We start from the raw sequence: 21,900 nt of genomic DNA on the forward strand, positions 1-21,900 counted from the left end.
GATCCACCTGCCTTGGCCTCCCAAAGTGCTGGCATTACAGGCGTCAGCCACTGCACCTGGGCATATGTGCCCAACTTTCTAAAATGTTGACTCAAATTTGTCTGAAACCATGGAGGCAAAATGAAGTAGGTCTATGAGCCAGATTCGGTCCATAAGCCACTAGTTTGCCTCCTACTGGGTTACAGAATTTCCCTTCTTCACATAAGTCACAGGAGAATAGAGGGAGAGTATTTTTTTGCACTGACCTGGGGCCTGTTCCTTTGGGTTCTCTCTGATCTCTTTATTTCTGAAGTTTGTAACCCCAGAAGCCCTGATTTCTTCTATAATCTGAAAAAAATCCCCCAACTCCCCCCATTATACCAACTCAGATTATTTTTTTCTTCTATTGAGATCTGCTGGCTCCTAGTTCTGAGCTGACTTATCCTCACAGAGGGTTCTCACGCTTCAGAAGCAGAAAGAGGCCAGGTGCGGTGGCTCACACCTATAATCCCAGCACTTTGGGAGGCTGAGGTGGGTGGATCACCTGAGATCAGGAGTTCAAGACCAGCCTGGTCAACATAGTGAAATCTCATCTCTATGAAAAATAAAAACAAAATTAGCTGGGCATGGTGGCGCATGCCTGTAGTCCCAGCTACTTGGGAGGCTGAGGTAGGAGGATCACCCGAACTGAACCCAGGAGATAGAAATTGCAGTGAGCCGAGATCAAGCCACTATACTCCAGCCTGCGCAACACAGCGAGACTGTCTCAAAAAAAAAAAAAAAAAGTTTTAAAAGGCCCAATTTGCCCCTGACCTTCTCTTTCCTGGTTCTAGGAATTCTAGCAAGAAATTCTTTCTAGGAAGAAGGATTCCCTCCTGTGGTTTTAGGACCCAGCTGCCTCATTCTTTGCAAGGATCACTCACACTCAAGTATGGACAAGCCCCTTTCTAAAAGAAGTCCTCACTGCGGGCAAGGCCAGGGCAGTGCAGCTGCATGAACCGGTCATGGGTATTGTCCTGCTGAGGGCAGGGACTGGATCACAGACCCCTCCTACCTGCTTTATGTCCGAGACCAGGAACCAAGGAACTGTCTCATACAGTTACTGAGCTGGTTGCTGCCCCTTGTCTAATATGCTCCCCTCTCCTGCGTTCAGAAGTTTGGGCTCTGGGTAGCAAAACTGAAGACAGCTCCTCTTTAGAGATCTTTAGCGATACTAAAACCAGCAGACAAGATGCTGCCATACTCCGACCCCACCTCAGGGCCTTTTCCTCTTTGCTCTTCGGGGAATCCTCTTCCCAAGCATGGTCCTGTGGCTGGCTCCCAAACGTCAGACCTCTCAGAGAGGTCTTCCCTTGATTAAAATTAGCTCCTCTGCAGTCTTTAACTCCACATAATCTCATCAACTTGTTTTTGCTTGTCTGTTTTTTGAGACAGGGTCTCACTCTGTTGCCCAGGCTGGAGCGCAGTGTCGTGATCAGGGCTCACTGCAGCCTCAACCTCTGCCTATCAATCGATCCTCCTGCCTCAGTCTTCTGAGTGGCTGGGACCACAAGCGCACGCCACCAGGCCCGGCTAATTTTTATTTTTATTTTTTATTTTTGTAGAGACGGGGGCGGGGTCTTGCTATGTTACCCAGGTTGGGCTCGAACTCCTGGCTTCAAGCGATCCTCCCACCTTGGCCTCCCAAAGCGCTGAAATTACATGTGTAAGCTACCATGCCCGGCTCACGGCTTGCTTTATTGTCTGAATCGCGTTTACCTCTCTACAAAAGCGGTGTCATCGTCTTTCGCTCTAGAGTGCAAGTCCTCTTCCTTCCCTGGTTCCAGAATTCCCTTCTCCGCGCGGTTCCGCTTGGCAAAGCGCGGGCACCCGCGCCCTCCTCAGGTACGGCGGTGCTTGCGGCCGCCCCGGCCTCCCCCTGGCTGCAAAGAGGCGCTACTGCCTTACGAGCAAAACAAACACAGACACTTCTTTGGACCTGACACGCTTTACTCCGGAGGGCTGGAGCGGAGGGCGGTCCGCTGAGGGGCGTGATCAGGTTGGGCGGAGCCTTGGGGGCCGAGTCCGCCGCTGGGCGGGACCCAAGGGGAACGGCCAGTGAGGAAGTTGGGCAAGTTCCAGAATCAGGGGGCGTGGCTGTATCCGGGGTGGGCGGGGAATCCTTTGGGGCGGACGGTGGGCGGGGCTTACATGCCGGGCACCACCCCGTCAGTCTCCCTGTTGGTGAGATTGCCCCGCAGGTTCTGCTCCTCCTCAATAGCCTTGAACAGTGAGTTGAAGTTACCGGCACCAAAACCCTGGGGTGAGAAAGGAGGTGAGCCAGGGACCCAGAAAACCGAGTGTGCTAGCTGCCTGTCCCCTCGGGCCTGCGGGGTACAGGAGGTACCTGGTGGTTGTGGCGCTGGATGACTTCCAGGAAGAGCGTGGGCCGGTCCTGCACGGGTTTGGTGAAGATCTGCAGGAGGTAGCCTTTCTCGTCGAAGTCCACCAGGATTTTCAGCTCCTAGGCGGGAGATAGGGGGCTCTGCTAGGGGAGGCTGGCTCACCCTCTGTCCTGGCACGGTGAGATCCTTGGAAAGCCTACAGGGGCTCCTGCACCCCAAAAGCCCGGAAATGACCTCTTTTTCCGGTAGTCCCAGCCACCTCCAAATATATACTCAAACTGTCCTATTACCACTCCCCTACTACAGTTTCTTAGGCAGTTTCTGCCTAAGCCACCATTCAAGACTGCTCTCTGCTTCTAATCTTGTCTCCTTACAATCCATCCTCCCCGCAGACATTAGCGGGATCTTTTAAGAATCGGTTCATGTCACTCACCTGTTTGAAATCCTCCAGTGGAAATCAAAACCTCATCTATTGCTGATGGGACTGTAAAATGGTGCAACCACGTTGGAAAACAGTCTGGCAGCTTCTCAAAAAGTTAAACATATAGTGTTGCTTTCCTTAAAATACAGATTAAAAAAAAAAAAGAGTGGCCGGGCAAGGTGGCTCACACTTGTAATCCCAGCACTTTGGGAGGCCAAGGAGGGTAGATCACCGGAGCTCAGTTGGAGACTAGCCTGGCCAACATGGGGAAACCTGGTCTCTACTAAAAATACAAAAAATGTGGCTCATGTCTGTAATCCCAGCACTCTGGGAGGCTGAGGTGAGCAAATCACCTGAGGTCAGGAGTTCAAGACCACCTGGCCAACATGGTGAAACCCTGTCTCTACTAAAAATACAAAAAAAAAAAAATTAGCTGGGAATGGTGGCACATGCCTGTGATCCCAGCTACTTGGGAGGCTGAGGCAGGAGAATCGCTTGAACCCAGGAGGCAGAGGTTGCAGTGAGCCAAGATTGGCCACCACACTGCAGCCTGGGCAACAACGCAAGACTCCATCTCAAAAAAAAAAAAGTTAGTTCGGCATGGTGGCCAGCTACAGGCGGAGGTTGCAGTGAGCCGAGATCACACCACTGCACTCCAGCTTGGGAAACAAAGCAAGACTGTCTCTCAAAACAAACAAACAAACAAACAAACAAAAGGGAACATGGAATTAATATGTGACCTAGCTACTCCCAGATATATACCAAAGTGCATTGAAAACATGTCCACACAGAGCCTTTACACAGATGTTCACAGTAGCATTACTGATAACCCCCAAAAGTGGAAATAACCCAAACATCCATCAACAAGGAATAGATAAAGTGTGGGCTATATTTACAATGGGATATTTTTCGGTCATAAAAAGGAAGGAAGCAGTGACACACGCTCCAACGCAGATGAACCTTGAACACACAATGCTGTGGGAAAGAAGCTGGTCACAACAGGCCTATTTTGTGATGAAATGTCCAGAATAGGCAAATCTATAAAGACTGAAGGTAGATTAGTGATTGTCTAGGGCTGGGTTGGGAGTGGAGAAGGGAACAAAAATGTTCCAAAATTGATTTTTTGCCCAGGCTGGAATGCAGTAGCCCAATCATGGCTCACTGCAGCTTCGACCTCCTGGCTTCAAGTGATCCTCTCACCTCACCCTCCTGAGTAGCTGGGATTACAGACACAAATTACTATGCCTAGCTTATTTTATCTTTTTTTTGAGATGGAGTCTTGTCCTGTCACCTGGGCTAGAGTGCAATGGCTCGATCTTGGCTCACTGCAACCTCCTCCTCCCGGTTCAAGCAATTCTGCCTCAACCTCCTGAGTAGTTTGGACTACAGGCATGTGGCACCATGCCTGGCTGATTTTTTTGTATTTTTAGTAGAGACAGGGTTTCACCATGTTAGCCAGGATGGTCTCCTAACTTCATGATCTGCCCGCCTCAGCCTCCCAAAGTGCTGGGATTATAGGCATAAACCACCATGCTGGTGCAGGAGACCCACCACGCCCAGCCCGACCCACTAATTTTTTAAAACTATTTTTTTGTAGAGACAAGGTCTCCCTATGTTGCTCAGGCTGGTCTTAAACTCCTGGCCTTAAGCAATTCTCTCACCTCAACCTCCCAAAATGCTGGAATTACAGAGGTAAGCCACTGTGTGTAACATGTTTTTGTTTTTCTTTAGACAGGGCCTTGCCCAGGCTGGAGTGCAGTGGCCTAATCATGGCTCACTATAGCCTCTACCTCCTGAGTTCAAGTGATTTTCCCACCTCAGCCTCCCCAGTAGCTGGGACCACAGACACAGATCACCACGCCCAACTATTTTTTTTTTCTTTTTGTAGAGATGGGGTTTCACCATATTGACCAGGCTCGTCTCAAACTCCTGGCCTCAAGTGATCCACCTGCCTCAGCCTCCCAAAGTGCTGGGATTACAGACAGGAGCCACCACACCCAGTCCTAAATGGATTTTGATGATAGTTACACAACATAGCAAATAGCTAAAAACTATAGAATTGTACACTTTAAAAAGATGAAATGGGCCGGGCGCAGTGGCTCAAGTCTGTAATCCCAGCACTTTGGGAGGCTGAGGCAGGTGGATCACGAGGTCAAGAGATCGAGACCATCCTGGTCAACATGGTGAAACCCCGTCTCTACTAAAAATACAAAAAAATTAGCTGGGCATAGTGGTGTGTGCCTGTAATCCCAGCTACTCAGGAGGCTGAGGCAGGAGAATTGCCTGAACCCAGGAGGCAGAGGTTGTGGTGAGCCGAGATCACGCCATTGCACTCCAGCCTGGGCAACAAGAGCAAAACTCCGTCTCAAAAAAAAATGAGATGACATGTTATGTGACATTTATCAATAACACTGTTAAAACCAAACCAAAAAAAACACCTCCAGTGATTTCTGGCCACAAAAGAACAAAATCCAGACTCCTGAATAATAGCTCACAAGAGGAACTGGCTCTTGTTTACCTGTCTCACCTGGGTCACCGCTCAAAAACAACCTCCTATCCACTCTAGCCTATTCTTTCTTTCTTCTTTTTTTCCTGAGACAGAGTTTCACTTTTTCACCCAGGCTGAAGTGCAGTGATGCAATCTTGGCTCACTGCATTCTCTTTCTTCCTGTTCAAGCAGTTCTCTTGCCTCAGCTTCCCAAGTAGGTGGGATTACAGGCACCCACCACCATGCCCAGCTAATTTTTTTGTATTTTTAGTAGAGATGGGGTTTCACCATGTTGACCAGGCTGGTCTCGAACCCCTGACCTCATGATCCGCCCACTGTGGCCTCCCCAAGTGCTGGGATTAGAGGCGTGAACCACCATACCTGGCTCTAGTTTATTCTTTCTGTTCTGCAGACACTCGGGGCTTGCTCCTACCTTTCCCTTGCTGTTCCCTCTGCTAGGAATGCCCTTTTCCCGCTGTCACATGGCCAACTCCTGCTCATGATCTAGAGTTCACTCAAATGTCACCTCCTCAGAGAGGTCCTCCCTGACCACTCTCTGTAAAGTAGCTCCAGGCTGTCTGTTTTAATTTCCTGCACTGGTTGTATTTCTCTGATGGTGCTTTTTTTTTTTGAGATGGAGTCTTGCTCTGTTGCCCAGGCTGGAGTACAGTGGCACAATCTTGGCTCACTGCAAGCTCCACCTCCTGGGTTCAAGTGATTCTCCTGCCTCAGCCTCCTAAGTAGCTGGGATTACAGATGCCCACCACCACGCCCACTAATTTTTGTATTTTTAGTAGAGATGGGGTTTCGTCTTGTTGGCCAGGATGGTCTCGATTTCGTTACCTCGTGATGATCCACCTGCCTCGGCCTCCCAAAGTGCTGGGATTACAGGCGTGAGCCACCGCGCCCGGCCTCTGATACTGCTTTTATTGTTTGTTTGTCCTCTGTCTGTTCTTCCTGCATACACCCCAGAATAAATGTCCCCTGCTGGCAGGGACTTTGTCTGGGCTCCCCTCTGGGCTTAGACAATATTTTTGTAAAGATGGAACTCAGAGCACTTCCCACAAGGCTGCGGATCCTGCCTGAACCTCACCTCCAGGACATCAATGCTCTCCTTCACCTTGATCTTGGCCACCTTTAGCTTCTCCCGCAGTTGCTTGTAGTACGTGGAGGGAACAGATAAGAATTCCAAGCCTCTCTCTCGCAAGTGGCGAATCTGTTTCAGAGCAAAGTTGGGGTCAGCCTTTGGGCTCCAGGTTCAACTCCCCTAGCCAGGTGGAGGTGCTGGGCCATCAGAAGGCGGGGTCCCTATCCTAGCTTCCCCCAACTCCAGGATGCTGTGTGGCCTCTTCCCCTTTCTCTGTCATGAGCCCTGTTAGAACAACACTGCTGGGCCGGGCGCGGTGGCTCACGCCTGTAATCCCAGCACTTTGGGAGGCCAAGGCGGATGGATCACGAGGTCAAGAGATCGAGACCATCCTGGTCAACATGGTGAAACCCCGTCTCTGCTAAAAATACAAAAAATTAGCTGGGCATGGTGGCACGTGCCTGTAATCCCAGCTACTCAGGAGGCTGAGGCAGGAGAATTGCCTGAACCTGGGAGGCGGAGGTTGCGGTGAGCTGAGATCGTGCCATTGCACTCCAGCCTGGGTAACAAGAGCGAAACTCCGTCTCAAAAACAACAACAACAACAAACACTGCTAGATTTATAGAACACTCACCATGTGCCTGCCTTGAGCACTTTTTTTTTTGGAGACGGAGTCTCACTGTTGCCAGGCTGGAGTGCAGTGGTGCCATCTTGGCTCACTGCAACCTCCGCCTCCCGGGTTCAAGTGATTCTCCTGCCTCAGCTTCCTGAGTAGGTGGGATTACAAGCGAGCACCACCACACCCAGCTAATTTTTGTATTTTTAGTAGAGACAGGGTTTCACCACATTGGCATGGTCTTGATCTCTTGACCTCATGATCTGCCCACCTCAGCCTCCCAAAGTGCTGGGATTACAGGCGTGAACCACTGCGCCTGGCCGAGCTCTTTCTACATATTTCCTCATTATATCCATGCAGCAATCTTTTGAGGCAGCTGGAGGATTATTCTCCCATTCAATAGCTGGGGAAACTGAGGCATCAAGAGATTAAGGATAATTAGGCTGGGTGCAGTGGCTCATGCCTGTAAATCCCAGCATTTTGGGAGGCCAAGGTGGGCAGATCACTTGACCTCAGGAGTTTGAGACCATCCTGGCCAACATGGTGATACCCCATCTCTACTAAAAATACAAAAAAAAATTAACCAGGCATGGGTTCGTGTGCCTGTAATCCCAGCTACTCGGGAGGCTGAGGCAGGAGAATTGCTTGAACTCAGGAAGTTGCAGTGAGCCAAAATCGAGCCACTGCACTCCAGCCTGGGGGTCAGAGCAAGACTCCATCTCAAAAAAAAGGGATCTATTAATATATATATATTTTTTGAGACAGGGTCCTGCTCTGTCACCCAGGCTGGAGTGCAGTGGCACAATCATAGCTCACTGCAGCCTCAACCTTCCCAGGCTCAGGTAATCTTCCTACCTCAACCTCCAGAGTAACTAAAATCACATGTGTTCACCACCACATCTGGCTAATTTTTTGAGTTTTTGTAAAGATGAGGTCTTGCTATTTGCCCAGGTTGGTCTCAAACTTCTGAGCCTAAGCAGTCCTCCCACCTCGGCCTCCCAAAGTGCCTGACCCCCCAGTTTAAATGTGCAATGTCCTTCACCCTTGCTGTCCCAATTCCCTGCTTTACTTTCTTCCTGGGTGCTCTCTACCATCTAGCATTTGTATTTTACTTATTTTTTTAATGCTCCACAAGGGCAGAAACGGTTATTTATGGATGTATCCTAAGTACCTCTGACAGTGCCTGGCATGTAGTAGATACTCAATAAACATCTGTTGAGTGAATGGACAAATGAAGGTGCTAAGGTCGTGCAGTGAACTCTTGGTTGGCACAGTCCAGGCGCTAGTCCACTCTGCTATAGGGTCACTTAAAGAAGGGGTAGGACCCAGCCTCCCCATGCACCATCTCTGTCTGGACCTACAGATGCAGGACATTTATTCTGGCTAAAGAGACAAAAATCAATCTTATAGCCTAATTGCCTCTTTTTTTTTTTTAGATGGAATCTCACTCAGTTACCCAGCCTAGATGGAATGCAGTGACACAATCTCAGCTCACCGCAACCTCCACTTCCTGGGTTCAAGTGATTCTCTTGCCTCAGCCTCCTGAGTAGCTGGCATTACCGGCGTGTACCACCACAACCAGCTAATTTTTATATTTTTAGTAGAGACGGAGTTTCACCATTTGGCCAGCCTGGTCTCAAACTCCTGACCTCAAGTGATCTGCCTGCCTTGGCCTCCTAAAGTGCTGGCATTATAGGTATGGACCACCATGCCCCACCCTAATTTCCTCATTTAAAAAAATATTTCTCTTTTTGTGGTTGAGGGGAGATAGGGCCTCTCTCTGTTATCCAGGCTGGAGTAAAGTGGCTCAATCATAGCTCACCTCAGCCCTGAAATCCTTGGCTAACTGGATCCTCCTGCTTCAGCCTCCCCAGTAGCTCGTACTACAGGCATGAGGCACCAAGCCTGGTTAATTCTGTTTACTTTTTTTGGAGACAGGGTCCCACTGTGTTGCCAGGGTGATCTCCTGGGCTCAACAATCCTGCCGCCTTGGCCTCCCATGTAGTTGGAACTACAGGCATGAGCCCCTGTGCCAGTCCTAATTTCCTATTTTTTTTTTTTTTTTTTTTTTGAGACAGAGTCTCACTCTGTCCCCCAGGCTGGAGTGCAATGGTATGATTCTGGTTCACTGCAACTTCTGCCACCTGGGTTCAAGCGATTCTCCTGCCTCAACCTCCCAAGTAGCTGGGATTAAAGGTGCCTGTCACAGTGCCTGGCTAATTTTTGTATTTTTAGTAGAGATGGGGTTTCACCATCTTGGCCAGGCTGGTCTTGAACTCCTGACCTTGTGATCCATCCACCTCGACCTCTCAAAGTGCTGGGATTACAAGCATGAGCCACTGCGCCCAGCTTTTTTTTTTTTTTTTCCTAAAGTGGAGTTTCACTCTTGTCGCCCAGGCTGGAGTGCAATGGTGTGACCTTGGCTTGCTGCAACCTCCACCTCCTGAGTTCAAGCAATTCTCCTGCCTCAGCCTCCCGAATAGCTGGGACTACAGGTGCCCATGACCACGCCAAGTTAATTTTTGTATTTTTAGTAGAGATGGGGTTTTGTCATGTTGGCCAGACTGTTCTGGAACTCCTGACTTCAGGTGATCCCCCTGCCTCAGCCTCCCACAGTGCTGGGATTACAGGAGTGAGCCACTGTGCCTGGCCCTAATTTCCTAATTTTTCTTTTCTTTTCTTTTTTTTTATTCCAACTAACCCTGAGAGATTTTTTTAAAGAATGTCCTCATTTTTAAGGTAAGGCAACTAAAGTCCAGAGACAGCACTGAATCCCCCAGAAACACAGAGTAAGCCGCTGGCAGAACCGGGACCATCATCCAGGCTTCCTGATACCCTAGCGCCTTCTACCTTGAAAGCCCAGGGGTTCTGCGGCGACTGAACTCTCCAGGGTGGGGGAAGCTACAGGAAGCAGTGAGGGAGTCCTGTTTTCCAGCCCAGAGGGGTGGGCCCAGGATGGCCACCACCCTCCCTCTTGATTTTGCAGAGACCGTCCCTAGCTGTGAATGAGACAGAATTGGGACCGGGAAGAGGGTCTAACCGCTGTGATGATGTCCTGGGTCTTGAGAGCGATGTGCTGGACCCCGGCGCCCCCGTTATACTCCACATATTCCTGGGGGAGGGAAACAAGGACACCACTGTCATTTGCCCCATCACCCACATCCCTGACCCAGCAAGCGCTTTCAGACCTCTTCCCTGCTCTCCCTCCCCCAGCTGGGGCGGCCTCACCTGGATCTGGGACTTCTTCTTGCCGGGCGCTGGCTCATTGATGGGCATCTTGATGGACTCCTCATAGTTGGCCACCACAATGGATCGCAAAGAGCTGTATTCCGTGTGCACCTGTGTGTCATCCACGGACCAGAAGCGGTGGAACTGCAGGTTTTTCAGGTACCTATAGGGTTGGCGGCGGAACACATCTGCTCCGAGCACCTCCTGGGACAGCCTCCACCACCCCATCCCCACCTTCCAGAATCTGTCCCTGAGCAGGCTCCAGAAAGGAGACGCCACTGCCATCATACCAATCAGAGACTTAGATTTTTATTGCTTGAGACAGAGTCTCACTCTGTTGCCCAGGCTGGAGTGCAGTGGTGCGATCTCGGCTCACTGCAGCCTCCATCTGCAGGCTCAATGCTCCTTCCACCTCAGCCTCCCAAGTAGCTGGGACTATAGGCATGTGCCATCACACCTGCCTAATTTTTTTTTGAAACTGAGTTTTGTTCTTCTCACCCAGGCTGGAGTGCAGTGATGCAATCTTGGCTCATTGCAACCTCCACCTCCTGGATTCAAGCAATTCTCCTGTCTCAGCCTCCCAAGTAGTTGGGATTATCCCAACAGGCGTGCACCACCACGCCCAGCTAATTTTTTTGTATTTAGTAGAGATGGGGTTTTACCATGTTGATCAGGCTGGTCTGGAACTTCTGACTGCAGGTGGTCCACCTGCCTCGGCCTCCCAAAGTGCTGGGATTACAGGCGTGAGCCACCATGCCCAGCCATATTTTTTGTAGAGACAGGATCTTGCTATGTTGCCCAGACTGGTCTTGAACCCCTGGGTTCAAGCCATCCACCTACGTCAGCCTGCCAAGGTGTTGAGATTCCAAATATAAGCTATCATGCCCAGCTTAGATTTGTATCTTTATGATGACACTATTCCTTCAGGTGGAGGTGTCTTGGAACGAAACACATACAGGAGAGCAAGCCTCCCTCAGATGGAAGTAAAGTGCTTTGAGAAAACGGCCCTTGCTCGGGACTTGGACAGGGGTGCTGTCTGGGTGGTGGCAGCCTTCCTCTAAGGCTCCCTGGACTGTGTTGCCCCCAGGATTCCTCAGAGGAAAGGCCTGTGGGTTGTTTTGGGCCTTAAGTCCACTGGTCTCCATGTTGACAGTTTTACAGTAAATAAACCCATCAGTGGCCTCAGGCTAACTCCCATTATCTTGTGCTGTATTTCCCCCTTTATTTTATTATTATTTTTGTTTGAGACGGAGTCTCGCTCTGTCACCCAGGCTAGAGTGCAGTGGTGCGATCTCAGCTCACTGCAATCTCCGCCTCCTGGGTTCAAGCGATTCTCCTGTCTTGGCCTCCCAAGTGCTGTGACTACAGACGTGCACCACCACACCCAGCTAATTTTTGTATTTTTATTAGAGATGGGGTTTCACCATGTTGGTCGGGCTAGTTTTGAACTCCTGACCTCAGGTGATTCACCCACCTTGGCCTCCCAAGACTGAGATTACAGGCGTGAGCCACCGCACCCAGCCTATTTTATTTTATTTATTTTTTTGACACAGAGTCTCGCTCTGTTGCCCAACATCCACCTCCCTTCAAGCAATTCTCCTGCCTCAGCCTCTTGAGTACCTGGAATTACAGGTGCCTATCACCACACCCAGTGAGTTTTTGTGTTTTTAGTAGAGATGGGGTTTCATCATGTTGGCTAGGCTAGTATTGAACTCCTGACCTCAAGTGATCCTCCCACCTCGGCTTCCCAAAGTGCTGGGAGTACAGGTGTGAGCCACTGTGCCCAGTCTTATTTTCCACCTGAGTGCAAGGACCAGGGAGTGGGCCAGTTTGCCATGGGGACCCGTCATCTTCACGCAGAGGGAGAGGGCCAGGGTCTCACCATTCAGAGGCTGACGCCATCTCCTGATCAGGCTGGTTTCCTACAATGTGGTCGATAACCTTGAGACTGCATTTGGGCCTGGGGAAGGGAAGAAGATGGGGGTGAGAAGGTGGCTACCTCCCTTCTCCACGACCCTCAATAATAATAGCTCACACTTCTGTTTTTGGCGTTTTATTTTTTTCTAGAGATGAAGTCTCTGCAAAAGAGAGACTCTTTTGTTGCTCAGCCTGGTCTTAAACTCTGAGGCTCAAGCGACCCTCCTGTTTCAGGCTCCCAAAGCGCTGTTATTATAGGTATGAGCCACCATGCCCGGCCTCACACTTACGTAGCATTTACCATGGGCCAGATATTTTGTCAACTCACATACTATTACGGTCCCCATTTTGCAAATGAAGAAACTGAGGCCGAGAGAGATGAAGCGACTTGCCCGGAGTGAAACAGCTGTGAAGTAACAGAGCTGGGATTTGAACCTGGGGAAGTTTGGTTGCAGAGGTCATGGTCTCATGTCCTCACCCCTGAGGACTTCTAGGAATTCCCTAGCCGGCTCCACTCTGCCCCATCACACATGCCCAAGGGACATGGAGGAAGCGGGCATTAACTTCTCACAGCACCTCGGGGTTTTCCACCCACCTCTGCCCCGAGGGACACTCACAGTTGAGGAAGTAGGGGGTCCATGAACACTGGGGCCTCATATCCAGGCAAGAATCGGCCGGCGTAGCTCATCTTCTCCACCAGGGTGTGTGTGATGTCCCCAAACTACATTTGGAAAACAGCCCGGCTCGGCCCCTGGGCACCCATCCCCGCCCAGGACAGAGCACACTGCATGGTACTAACATAGCTTCCAACCCGCAGCTGACCCTAACTGGATGCGTGATCCTGGACAAGTCACTTCTCTTTTCTGAAATGCATTGCAATCTGTCGCTTGTTTGTGAGTTTCTGTGAGAGCGGGGACACTTTTGCTCATCACGGTGTTCCCAGTGCCAAGTTCAGTGCCTGGCACAGGGAGGTGCTCAGTGAAGTACGTCCTTCATTTATTTAAGTAGGTCAACTGGATGGAGAACATGGGGGGCACTGGCTTAAAGGATGCTGAAGAGCTCCGTCAGCCACTTTAACCATCTTTTTTTTGTCGTAGTTTGAGATGGAGACTCTGTTGCCCAGTCTGGAGTGCAGTGGTGCGAACTTGGCTCACTGTAACCTCTGCTTCCTGGGTTCAAGCGATTCTCCTGCCTCAACCTCCCGAAGTAGCTGGGATTATAGGCGTGCACTACAACACTAGGCTAATTTTTGTGTTTTTAGCAGAGATGGGGTTTCAACACGTGGCTAGGCTGGTCTCGAACTCCTGACCTCAGGTGATCCGCCTGCCTTGGACTCCCAAAGTGCTGGGATTACAGGAGTAAACCGCTGCGTCCAGCACTTTATTTTTATTTTTTGTTGCCCAGGCTGGAGTGCAGTTGCATGATCTTAGCTCACTGCAGCCTCCACCTCCCAGGTTCAAGCGATTTTCCTGCCTCAGCATTCCGTGTAGCTGGGACTACAGGCACGTGGCACCACACCTGGCTAACTTTTGTGTTATTTTTTTACTAGAGACAGAGTTTTACCATGTTGGCCAAGATGGTCTTGAAGTCTTAACCTCAAGTGATCCCCCTACTTCAGCCTCTCAAAGTGCTGGGATTACAGGCACACTTCAACCATTTTCATGTTCAATTTAATTTTTTAACTTTTATTTATTTAATTATTTTTTTGAGACAGAGTCTCACTCTGTTGCCCAGGCTGGAGTGCAGTGGCACAACCTTGGCTCACTGCAACCTCCATCTCTCAGGTTCAAGCGCTTCTAGCCTCCCAAGTAGCTGGGATTACAGGTGCCTGCCACCATGCCTGTATAATTTTTGTATTTTTAGTAGAGACAGTGTTTCACCATGTTGGCCAGGCTGGTCTTGAACTCCTGACCTCAGGCGAGCCACCCGCTCACCTGAAATCATAGGCTGGAATTATAGGCACACTTTATGTTTAATTTTATTGTTTAAAATTTTTATTTATTTATTTTTGAGGCAGAGTCTCACTCTGTCAACCAGGCTGGAGTGCAGTGATGCAGTCACAGCTCACTCCAGCCTCCACCTCTTAGACTCAAGCAATCCTCCCACCTCAGCCTCCCATGTAGCTGGGACCACAGACATGCTCCATCATGCCTGGCCAATTAAAAAATTTTTTTTGTAGAGATGGGGTCTCACTTTGTTGCCCAGGCTGGTCTCAAATTCCTGGGCTCAAGCAGTCCACTTGCCTTGGCTTCCCAAGGTGCTGAGATTACAGGTGTGAGACACTGCACCTGATCTATTTATTTTTTATTTATTTGTATTTTTAATTTTTGTAGAGATGGGGTCTCCCTATGTTGCCCAGGCTGGTCTCGAACTTTTTTTTTGTTTCTATCATCTCAGCTACTAGAAATCGAACTTTTGGCCTCAAGTGATCCTCCTGCCTCAGCCTCCCAAACTGCTGAGATTATATGTGTGAACCACTGTGCACAGCCCTTTATGTTGAATTTAATCTCAAGGAGGTAAGACCTGTGATTGTCTCCGTATTACAGTAACACGGGAGCTAAACAGAATCGGTCATCTTTGCTGAGTGTCTAATGTGCCAGGCACTGTTCTAAGTGCTATACACAAATGACCTATTTTTGAGATGGAGTCTCATTCTGTTGCCCAGGCTGGAGTACAGTGGTACAATTTTGGCTCACTGCAACCTCTGCCTCCTGGATTCAAGCGATTCTCCCACCTCAGCCTCCCAAGTAGCTGTGACTACAGGTGTGCACCACTGTAGTCACTGGCTAATTTTTGAATTTTATTTTTAGTAGAGGTGGGGTTTCACCATGTTGCCTAGGCTGGTCTCAAACTCCTGACCTCCCCCCCTCCCCACGCACCCCGGCCCCGCCAGCCACCCACAGTGCTGGGATTATGGGCTTGAGACACCGCCCCTGGTCCTCACCGGATCCTTATGATGACCCTATGAGGAATCATACCTGAAGATATTGAGCTTGCAGCCTTAAAAAGGAATGAGATTATGTCCTTTGCAGGGACATGGATGGAGCTGGAAGCCGTTATCCTCAGGAAACTAACACAGGAACAGAAAACCAAACACCATGTTCTCACTGTAAGTGGGAGCTAAGGCTGGGCGTGGTGGCTTATGCCTGTAATCCCAGCACTTTGGGAAACCAAAGAGGGCCAATTATGAGGTCAGGAGTTGAAGACCAGCCTGACCAACATGGTGAAACCCCGTCTCTACTAAAAATACAAAATTTAGCCGGTTGTGGTGGCGGGCACCTGTAATCCCAGTTACTCAGGAGGCTGAGGCAGGAGAATCACTTCATCCTGGGAGGCAGAAGTTGCAGTGAGCCGAGTTCGTGCCATTGCACTCCAGCCTGGGTGGCAGATCAAGACTCTGTCTCAAAAATAATAATAATAATTAGTGGGAGCTAAATGATGAGAAAACATGGACACATCATCAGGAACAACAGACGCTAGGGCCTGTCAGAAGGCGGAGGTGGGGGAGGGAGAGCACCAGGAAGAGCAGCTAATGGATACTGGGCTTAATACCTAGGTGATGGGCTGATCTGTGTGGCAAACCACCATGCACACGTTTCCCTATGTAACAAACTTGCACTTCTTGCACATACATCCCAGGACCTAAAATAAACGTTGAAGAAAACAGCTGGGCACGGTGGCTCACGCCTGTAATCTCAGCCTTTGGGAGGCTGAGGTGGGTGGATCACTTGAGGTCAGGAGTTTGAGACTAGCCTGACCAAACTTTTAGTAGAGATGGTGAAATCCCATCTCTACTAGAAACACACAAATTAGCTGGGTGTGGGCACAGATGCCTCTAATCCCAGCTACTTGGGAGGCTGAGACAGGAGAATCACTTGAGCCCAGGAGGCAGAGGTTGCAGTGAGCCGAGATCGCACCACTGAACTCCAGCCTGGGTGACAGAGTGAGACTCTCTCAAAAAAATGGAAAAAAATTGAAGAAAAAAAAAGATGCTGGTGAGGCCCTGGAAAGTTAAGTGCATGTCCCAGGCCACACAGGTGCTCCAGTTCCAGTCCTTGCTCATTTAAACAGAGTCAGAGAGGTAGAGTGACATGCCCAAAGTCACACAGCTGTGTGGGAACCAATGCGCCCGGACCCCATCCTTCTCCCTTCTTCAGAGCCCCTGCCTTCACCCGCTTGCTGTCATCCTCCCACCCTGGGAGGAAGGGAAGCCTGGGAGGAATGGCTGGTGGCTCCTGCAGCCCCCATGCACTGGCCAGGCATGACGGGGTACAGACTTGAGGGCTAATGTTTGTGTTCCAAGGCCCGTGGGTGGGATGGTTTGATGGTCAGCTGTGGGGCTTCTGGCATCTCAGTGGTGCCGACAGCTGGAGGGGTGGGGGCACCAAAGCGAACTCACCGTCTGCAGCACAGCAAACTTCACCTTCCCAAACTTGTCTTCCTCTACCCAGGGCTCCTGCACGATTTTGGCGCCCCGTTCCCGTGCTTTCTGCAGAGAAGTTGGGATTGGGGAGGTGAGGGTGGGAATCTTCCAGAACCCTCGCCTGCTGCTCCTGCCGGGTGGCCCCTGCATGTTCCGGCAGGCCCCTCCAGTTTCTCCAGCCCCAGGTAGGAAACCCCCGCCCCAGGTTCGCAGGTAGGAACCCCAGCCAGCTTCAGCCGTTACCCCCAATACTCATCCTCATTTGGCAAGTAGGGAAGCTGAGGCTGAGGCCCAGAATTGGGGCTATGGGAGAAACAAGGTAGGGATGGGGGGTCTGTCCTGCCTCTGCTAACTCCCCCTGTGACCCTTCCCCCTCTCTAGTCCTCAATTTCCCCACCTGTAGAAAGAATTGTTGGATGAGAATAATAATATTAAGGAGATTCCTGCATTTATTTAGCAAAACTGAACAGCATGCGGTGCTTAAATCATTCTCCAGGCTCTGTTCTAGATTCCAACCTCATTCGTCCTCATGACAACATCATGCAGAGGATACTACCGTCATCTCCGTTCTCTAGGTGAGGATGTTGAAGCACAGAGACATTAAGTCACTTGCCTGAAGTCACACACCTGAGATTCAGTCCTGGAGAGTCTGGCTCTGGCACCCACACTCTAAATCTCTAGGCCACCTCTTGGGTACAGTGTTTGGTTTAGAGTTGTGCTCAAGAAACGGTAATTCTGAGGCTGGATGAAGTGGCTCATGCCAACACTTTGGGAGGCTGAGGTGGGCAGATCACTTGAGGTCAGGAGTTCGAGACCAGCCTGGCCAACATGATGAAACCACGTCTTTACTAAAAATACAAAAATTAGCTGGGTGTGGCAGGCACCTGTAATCCCAGCTACTCCAGCGGCTGAGGCAGGTGAATCCCAGGTGGTGGAGGTTGCAGTGAGCTGAGATCGTGCCATTGCACTCCAGCCTGGATGACAGAGTGAGACTTTGTCTCAAAAAAAAGAAAAGAAAAAGGAAATGGTAATTCTGATCTAATTTCTTTTTTGACAACCCAGCTGTGGTTAGCCTCATCTGGTAGCTGTGGAAACTGAGGCTCAGAGAGAAAGAGGACACATGCAAGAGGACAGGGCACCCCGGGAGCCCTTACTTATGTCCAGATGTGCATCACACCAGCATCTGGGCTTGTCACTGTGATACGGCAGTGTCCCTCCAGTCCCCATGGCAGACAGAGGCCTTCCTCCCCAGTCTGCCCAGGTGCATTCTCACCTGCACGATGTAGTCACAATCTTCCACCTCGAACGTGATGTCCTTCACTCCATCGCCATGTTTCACCAGGTGATCGCCCATCTCTGAGGTCAGCAGGGAGGGGATGGCACCGGAGTCTAGGTCCCCTTACCTGGCTTTCAGTCTCCATCCAGGCCCTGAACCAGAGCCCACCCACAGAGCCATGCATCCACCCCTCCCCTCCCCCAGACCCCTCCCTCAGAGCCATGCGTCCACCCCTCCCCGAACCCAGACCCCTCCCCGAGAGCCATGCGTCTACTCCTCCCCGGACCCCTCACCTTTGTTCCAGGGGTTGAGCGCTGAGGAGAGGACAAACACAATCTAAGATACAGAGCAGAAGCGGCTGTGGCTGCTGGATGGGAGGAGCATGGGGAGGTGCGCCCATCCCCTCCTCCCCGAGACACCCCTGGTGGAGCAGAAGGACTCCTGGATCTGGGTTCTAGCTCCTTCTCTGCCTTAGTTTCCCACTCTGGTCCTGAGGGATGGGGCTTTCAGCCATGCCAGACTAGCCCCCAAACTCGGATCCGCAGAGGAACTGCTGGGTCAGGTCTCCCTTGGGGAGAGAACTTCAGGGACCCCATAGGTCAGGGCACTGCTTAAAATTTCTCCTCTGATGTCCTAGGTTTTCTGAGCACCTGTGGGGTCAGTGTTGGGTCAGGCTAAGGAGGAGGCGAAACTAGGAAGGACGCTGGTGTGTAGCTGTACAAAGGTAACAGTGGAGGGGTCGTGGGAGCTGGACTATGTGTTTTTTGTCTGTCTGTGTGTGTGTGTGTGTGTGTGTGTGTGTGCGTGTGTGTGTGTGTTTTGAGATGGAGTCTCACTCAGTTGCCCAGGCTGGAGTGCAGTGGCCTGATCTTGGCTTGCTGCAACCTCTGCCTTCCGGCTTCAAGTGATTATCCTGCCTCAGCCTCCCAAGTAGCTGGGATTATAGGCGCCCATTACTACACTTGGCTAATTTTTGTATTTTTAGTAGAGATGGGGTTTCACCATGTTGGCCAGGTTGGTCTGAACTCCCAATATCAGGTGATCCGCCCTCCTCAGCCTCCCAAAGTGCTGGGATTACAGGCGTGAGACGCTGTGCCCGGCCTGTTTTCTATTTTCTTTTTTTTTTTTTTTTTGTGATAGAGTCTCACTCAATTGTCCAGGCTGGAGTGCAGTAGATCGCTGTGGTGTAATCATGACTCATCACAACCTCAACCTCCCAGGCTTAGGTGATCCCCCACCTCAGCCTCCCAAGTAGCTGGGACTACAGACGCACGCTACCACATCTGACTACTTTTTTTGAATTTCTTGTAGAGACAGAGTCTTGCCATGTTGTTTAGGCTGGTCTCAAACTCTTGGGCTCAAGTGATCGCCTGCCTTTGCCTCCCAAAGTGCTAGGATTACAGGCACGAGCCATTGCACCTGACCAGGCTGAACTATGTGGATGTAGCCAAGCTCCGCCTCCTGAGGTGGGGGTGTGACTGCCTGAAGAGGGGCCCTCGTGCTCTAATCACACTGAGGTGCTGTAAGGGCTACAGTCTTGGGGTGGAGGGACCCGGCCTCCTGGATGGCAGGGGCATGGGTGTCCTAGGGTGGGGACTCACCTTCCCTTGTTTGATGACATGGCTGACTACCTCCCGGGAGCCAGTCTCTAGGCCCCTGTAGGCTAGAGGTTCGAAGCCCATCTTGGTGCAGTAGAATGACGCGGCCTGAATCACAGGGTTGCAGCAGGGTTCATGAGGGTTGAGGGGCCAGCCTGGGGGACCCCAAGAAGGGAGCTCCCGCCCCCCCCTCAGCCTGCCTGCCCTATTGCCCCACGTGCAGAGACCCTCCTGGGAAGAGAGCCTGCTGCCTGCACATTTTGCTGACAGATAACTTTCCCGATGGTGTAATTAGGATTCAGAGTATCTGGTCCCACCCCTGGCCCTGACCCTCCCCTCCCAAGGGCCAATAACAGACCCTGCTGGAGGCCTGCCCCGCTCAGGGGGCCCTCTGGCCTGCCCTCTGCGTACTCCCACATGTTGCTCCAGCTTGTACCTGCTTGGCGTTGCCAACCCAGAAGGTCACAGAGTGGAAGTGGAGGAATCGGCCTCTCTCAGGCTGCAGAAGGAGAGAAGAGGTGAGGCTGAGTCCCTGAAAGGGAGTCTAGAAAACTGCGGGTGGAGTGATGTCCCCTAGCCACCCGCCTTACCCCAGCCTCAACCACAGAATTCAGGAGCAGCGGAACCCCATGCAGTCTTGCCAAGCCTCAAAAGAGATTTCTCATGTTCAAGCTGATCTCCTGGGTGTTTTGGATGGGGAAGCCCCCTCAGGAGGCCTGCCAAGGTTTCACACAGGGAAATTGCCTTTTGTTGCAGCAATATGGATTTAAGTTAGTCCTTAGAAAGAACTTCCAGATGGCATTAAGAGATTGGCATGCATTTAAGTTGGGGTACAAATTTTTTTTTTTTGTTTTTTGAGATGGAGTCTTGGTCTATCACCCAAACTAGCGTGCAGTGGCATGATCTCGGCTCACTGCAACCTCTGCCTTCTGGGTTCAAGCAATCCTCAGCTTCAGGTGATCCTTCAGCTTCTGCCTCTGCCTCCCAAGGAGCTGGGGTTATAGGCGTGTGCTACCACACCTGGCTAATTTTTGTATTTTTAGTAGAGACGGGGTTTCCTCATATTGACCAGGCTGGTCTCCCTCAAGTATTCGCCTGCCTTGGCCTCCCAAAGCACTGGGATTACAGACATGAGACACTGCACCCGGCCAGGGTACAAGTTTGATAGGAGGGTGAGGTTGAGTCCAGTTCATTCTGGGGGAACCCGGGGGTAAAATGGGGTGTGTAGGTATGGACATCACATATCCACCCCAGTCCTTCCTCTTCTGCTCTCTGCTAAAACCCCAGTCTCCCTGCACTCTGACCCCCTTCTAGACCCAGGCCCCGACATTTCCCACATTACCCCTGCTTACCTTTGCCCCTTTGTCACTGTAAGTCGTCTAAGGAGAAAGAGAAGGACAGTGAGAGTTGGAGGCTCCAACACAGGTGCTTCTGGAAGTGTCATTGAAGGTGTCCTGCCCAAGGGGAGACTGCCAGCCTTGGCACTTACCATGACTGATCTTGGTCAAACCTGCTGCTGGGAAGATTGGGACAAGAAGCCTGGCAGGTGCCGGGCTGGAGTATTTAACCCCAAGCAGGCCCCGCCCCGGCCTCCCGGCCTACCTGGGGGATGGGGGGCAGCTGAACCCAGCTCAGGAAAGTCCTGGGCCTGGCGGCCTCTGATCCAGCCGCAGCCTCATTGAACAGGGTGATGTTGCCAGGCCCAGAGATGGAGAGTGACGTCCACTAGCTTAGCAGGAGGCAGAGCCAGGGCCAGAAGTCAAGGGCAAGCTTTTCCAGGACGCTGGGACTGTGACCATTACTGCCCAGAATCCAAAGCTCAGAAGCCAAAGGCTGGATAGAGTACAGTCGCAGCTCCAGAACTCTTGCCTGGAGGAAATTTAAGGGGGAATTTGGAGACTGGCCCTGAAGTCCTGTTTGCATAGCAAGTGTGTGGTTTCTATTCAGGATGAAAGCCTTGTATTCTTTTTTTTTGTGAGATGGAGTCTCTCTCTGTCTCCCAGGCTGAAGTACAATGGCGCAGTCTCAGCTCAATGCAATCTCCGTCTCCCAGGCTCAAGCAATTCTCCTGCCTCAGCCTCCTGAGTAGCTGGGATTACAGGCTCATGCCATCACGCCTGGCTGATTTTTGTATTTTTAGTAGAGATGGGGTTTCACCAGGTTGGCCAGGCTGGTCTCAAACTCCTGACCTTGTGATCCACGCGCCTCAGCCTCCCAAAGTGCTGGGATTACAAGGGTAAGCCGCTGCGCCTGGCCAAAAGCCTTGTATTCTATAGCTGTTAGAGGCATGGAAGGAGAAGATTTGCATCCTGGCTTTGCTACATACTGTATGACTTGGGAAAGTCACCATATCCCTCCGTGCCTCATCAGTGAGACAGGAGCAAGGATAGTGTGGTGGGGACTAAAGGAAAGAAGCATGCTCTTTGGAATAGGGTCTGACACACGGGGCACTCTCTCTCTGCATGGGTTATAATTAATCGGGG

The 21,900-nt window shown here is 51.0% G+C and overlaps 1 protein-coding gene across 3 annotated transcripts; it reads right to left on the reverse strand.

The window, feature by feature from the left end:
• Positions 1-1,950: 1,950 nt before the first annotated feature.
• Positions 1,951-20,954, reverse strand: HPD (4-hydroxyphenylpyruvate dioxygenase). Of its 3 annotated transcripts, none has more exons than XM_078337484.1 (15): positions 20,907-20,954; positions 20,770-20,796; positions 19,854-19,916; positions 19,421-19,525; positions 18,113-18,133; positions 17,817-17,899; positions 16,520-16,609; positions 12,738-12,841; positions 12,449-12,526; positions 12,086-12,163; positions 10,204-10,366; positions 10,016-10,087; positions 6,366-6,488; positions 2,366-2,482; positions 1,951-2,276 (listed from the first exon to the last, which is right to left on the reverse strand). In XM_078337484.1, exons 6-15 carry the CDS (start codon positions 17,895-17,897, stop codon positions 2,166-2,168), a joined length of 1,017 nt encoding a protein of 338 aa, XP_078193610.1. In that variant the 5' UTR covers positions 17,898-17,899; positions 18,113-18,133; positions 19,421-19,525; positions 19,854-19,916; positions 20,770-20,796; positions 20,907-20,954; the 3' UTR covers positions 1,951-2,165. The 3 variants fall into 3 exon arrangements, with proteins under 3 accessions (XP_078193610.1, XP_035113778.1, XP_035113779.1); XM_035257887.2 differs by having other exon boundaries at positions 18,113-18,155; XM_035257888.2 differs by lacking the exon at positions 12,449-12,526 and having other exon boundaries at positions 18,113-18,155.
• Between the last annotated feature and the right edge of the window lie 946 nt (positions 20,955-21,900).

This window comes from Callithrix jacchus, chromosome 9, assembly GCF_049354715.1.
Source record: "Callithrix jacchus isolate 240 chromosome 9, calJac240_pri, whole genome shotgun sequence".
NCBI classification, from domain to species: Eukaryota; Metazoa; Chordata; class Mammalia; order Primates; family Cebidae; genus Callithrix; species Callithrix jacchus.

Bases quoted from the DNA above. Each gene is read 5' to 3' on its own strand.
- HPD (XM_035257887.2), bottom strand. The intron at 10,367-12,085 runs GTGAGACCCTGG...CCAACCCTATAG, and splicing joins ATGGCGTCAGCCTCTGAATG to GTACCTGAAAAACCTGCAGT. The intron at 10,088-10,203 runs GTGAGGCCGCCC...TCCCTCCCCCAG, and splicing joins AGAAGAAGTCCCAGATCCAG to GAATATGTGGAGTATAACGG.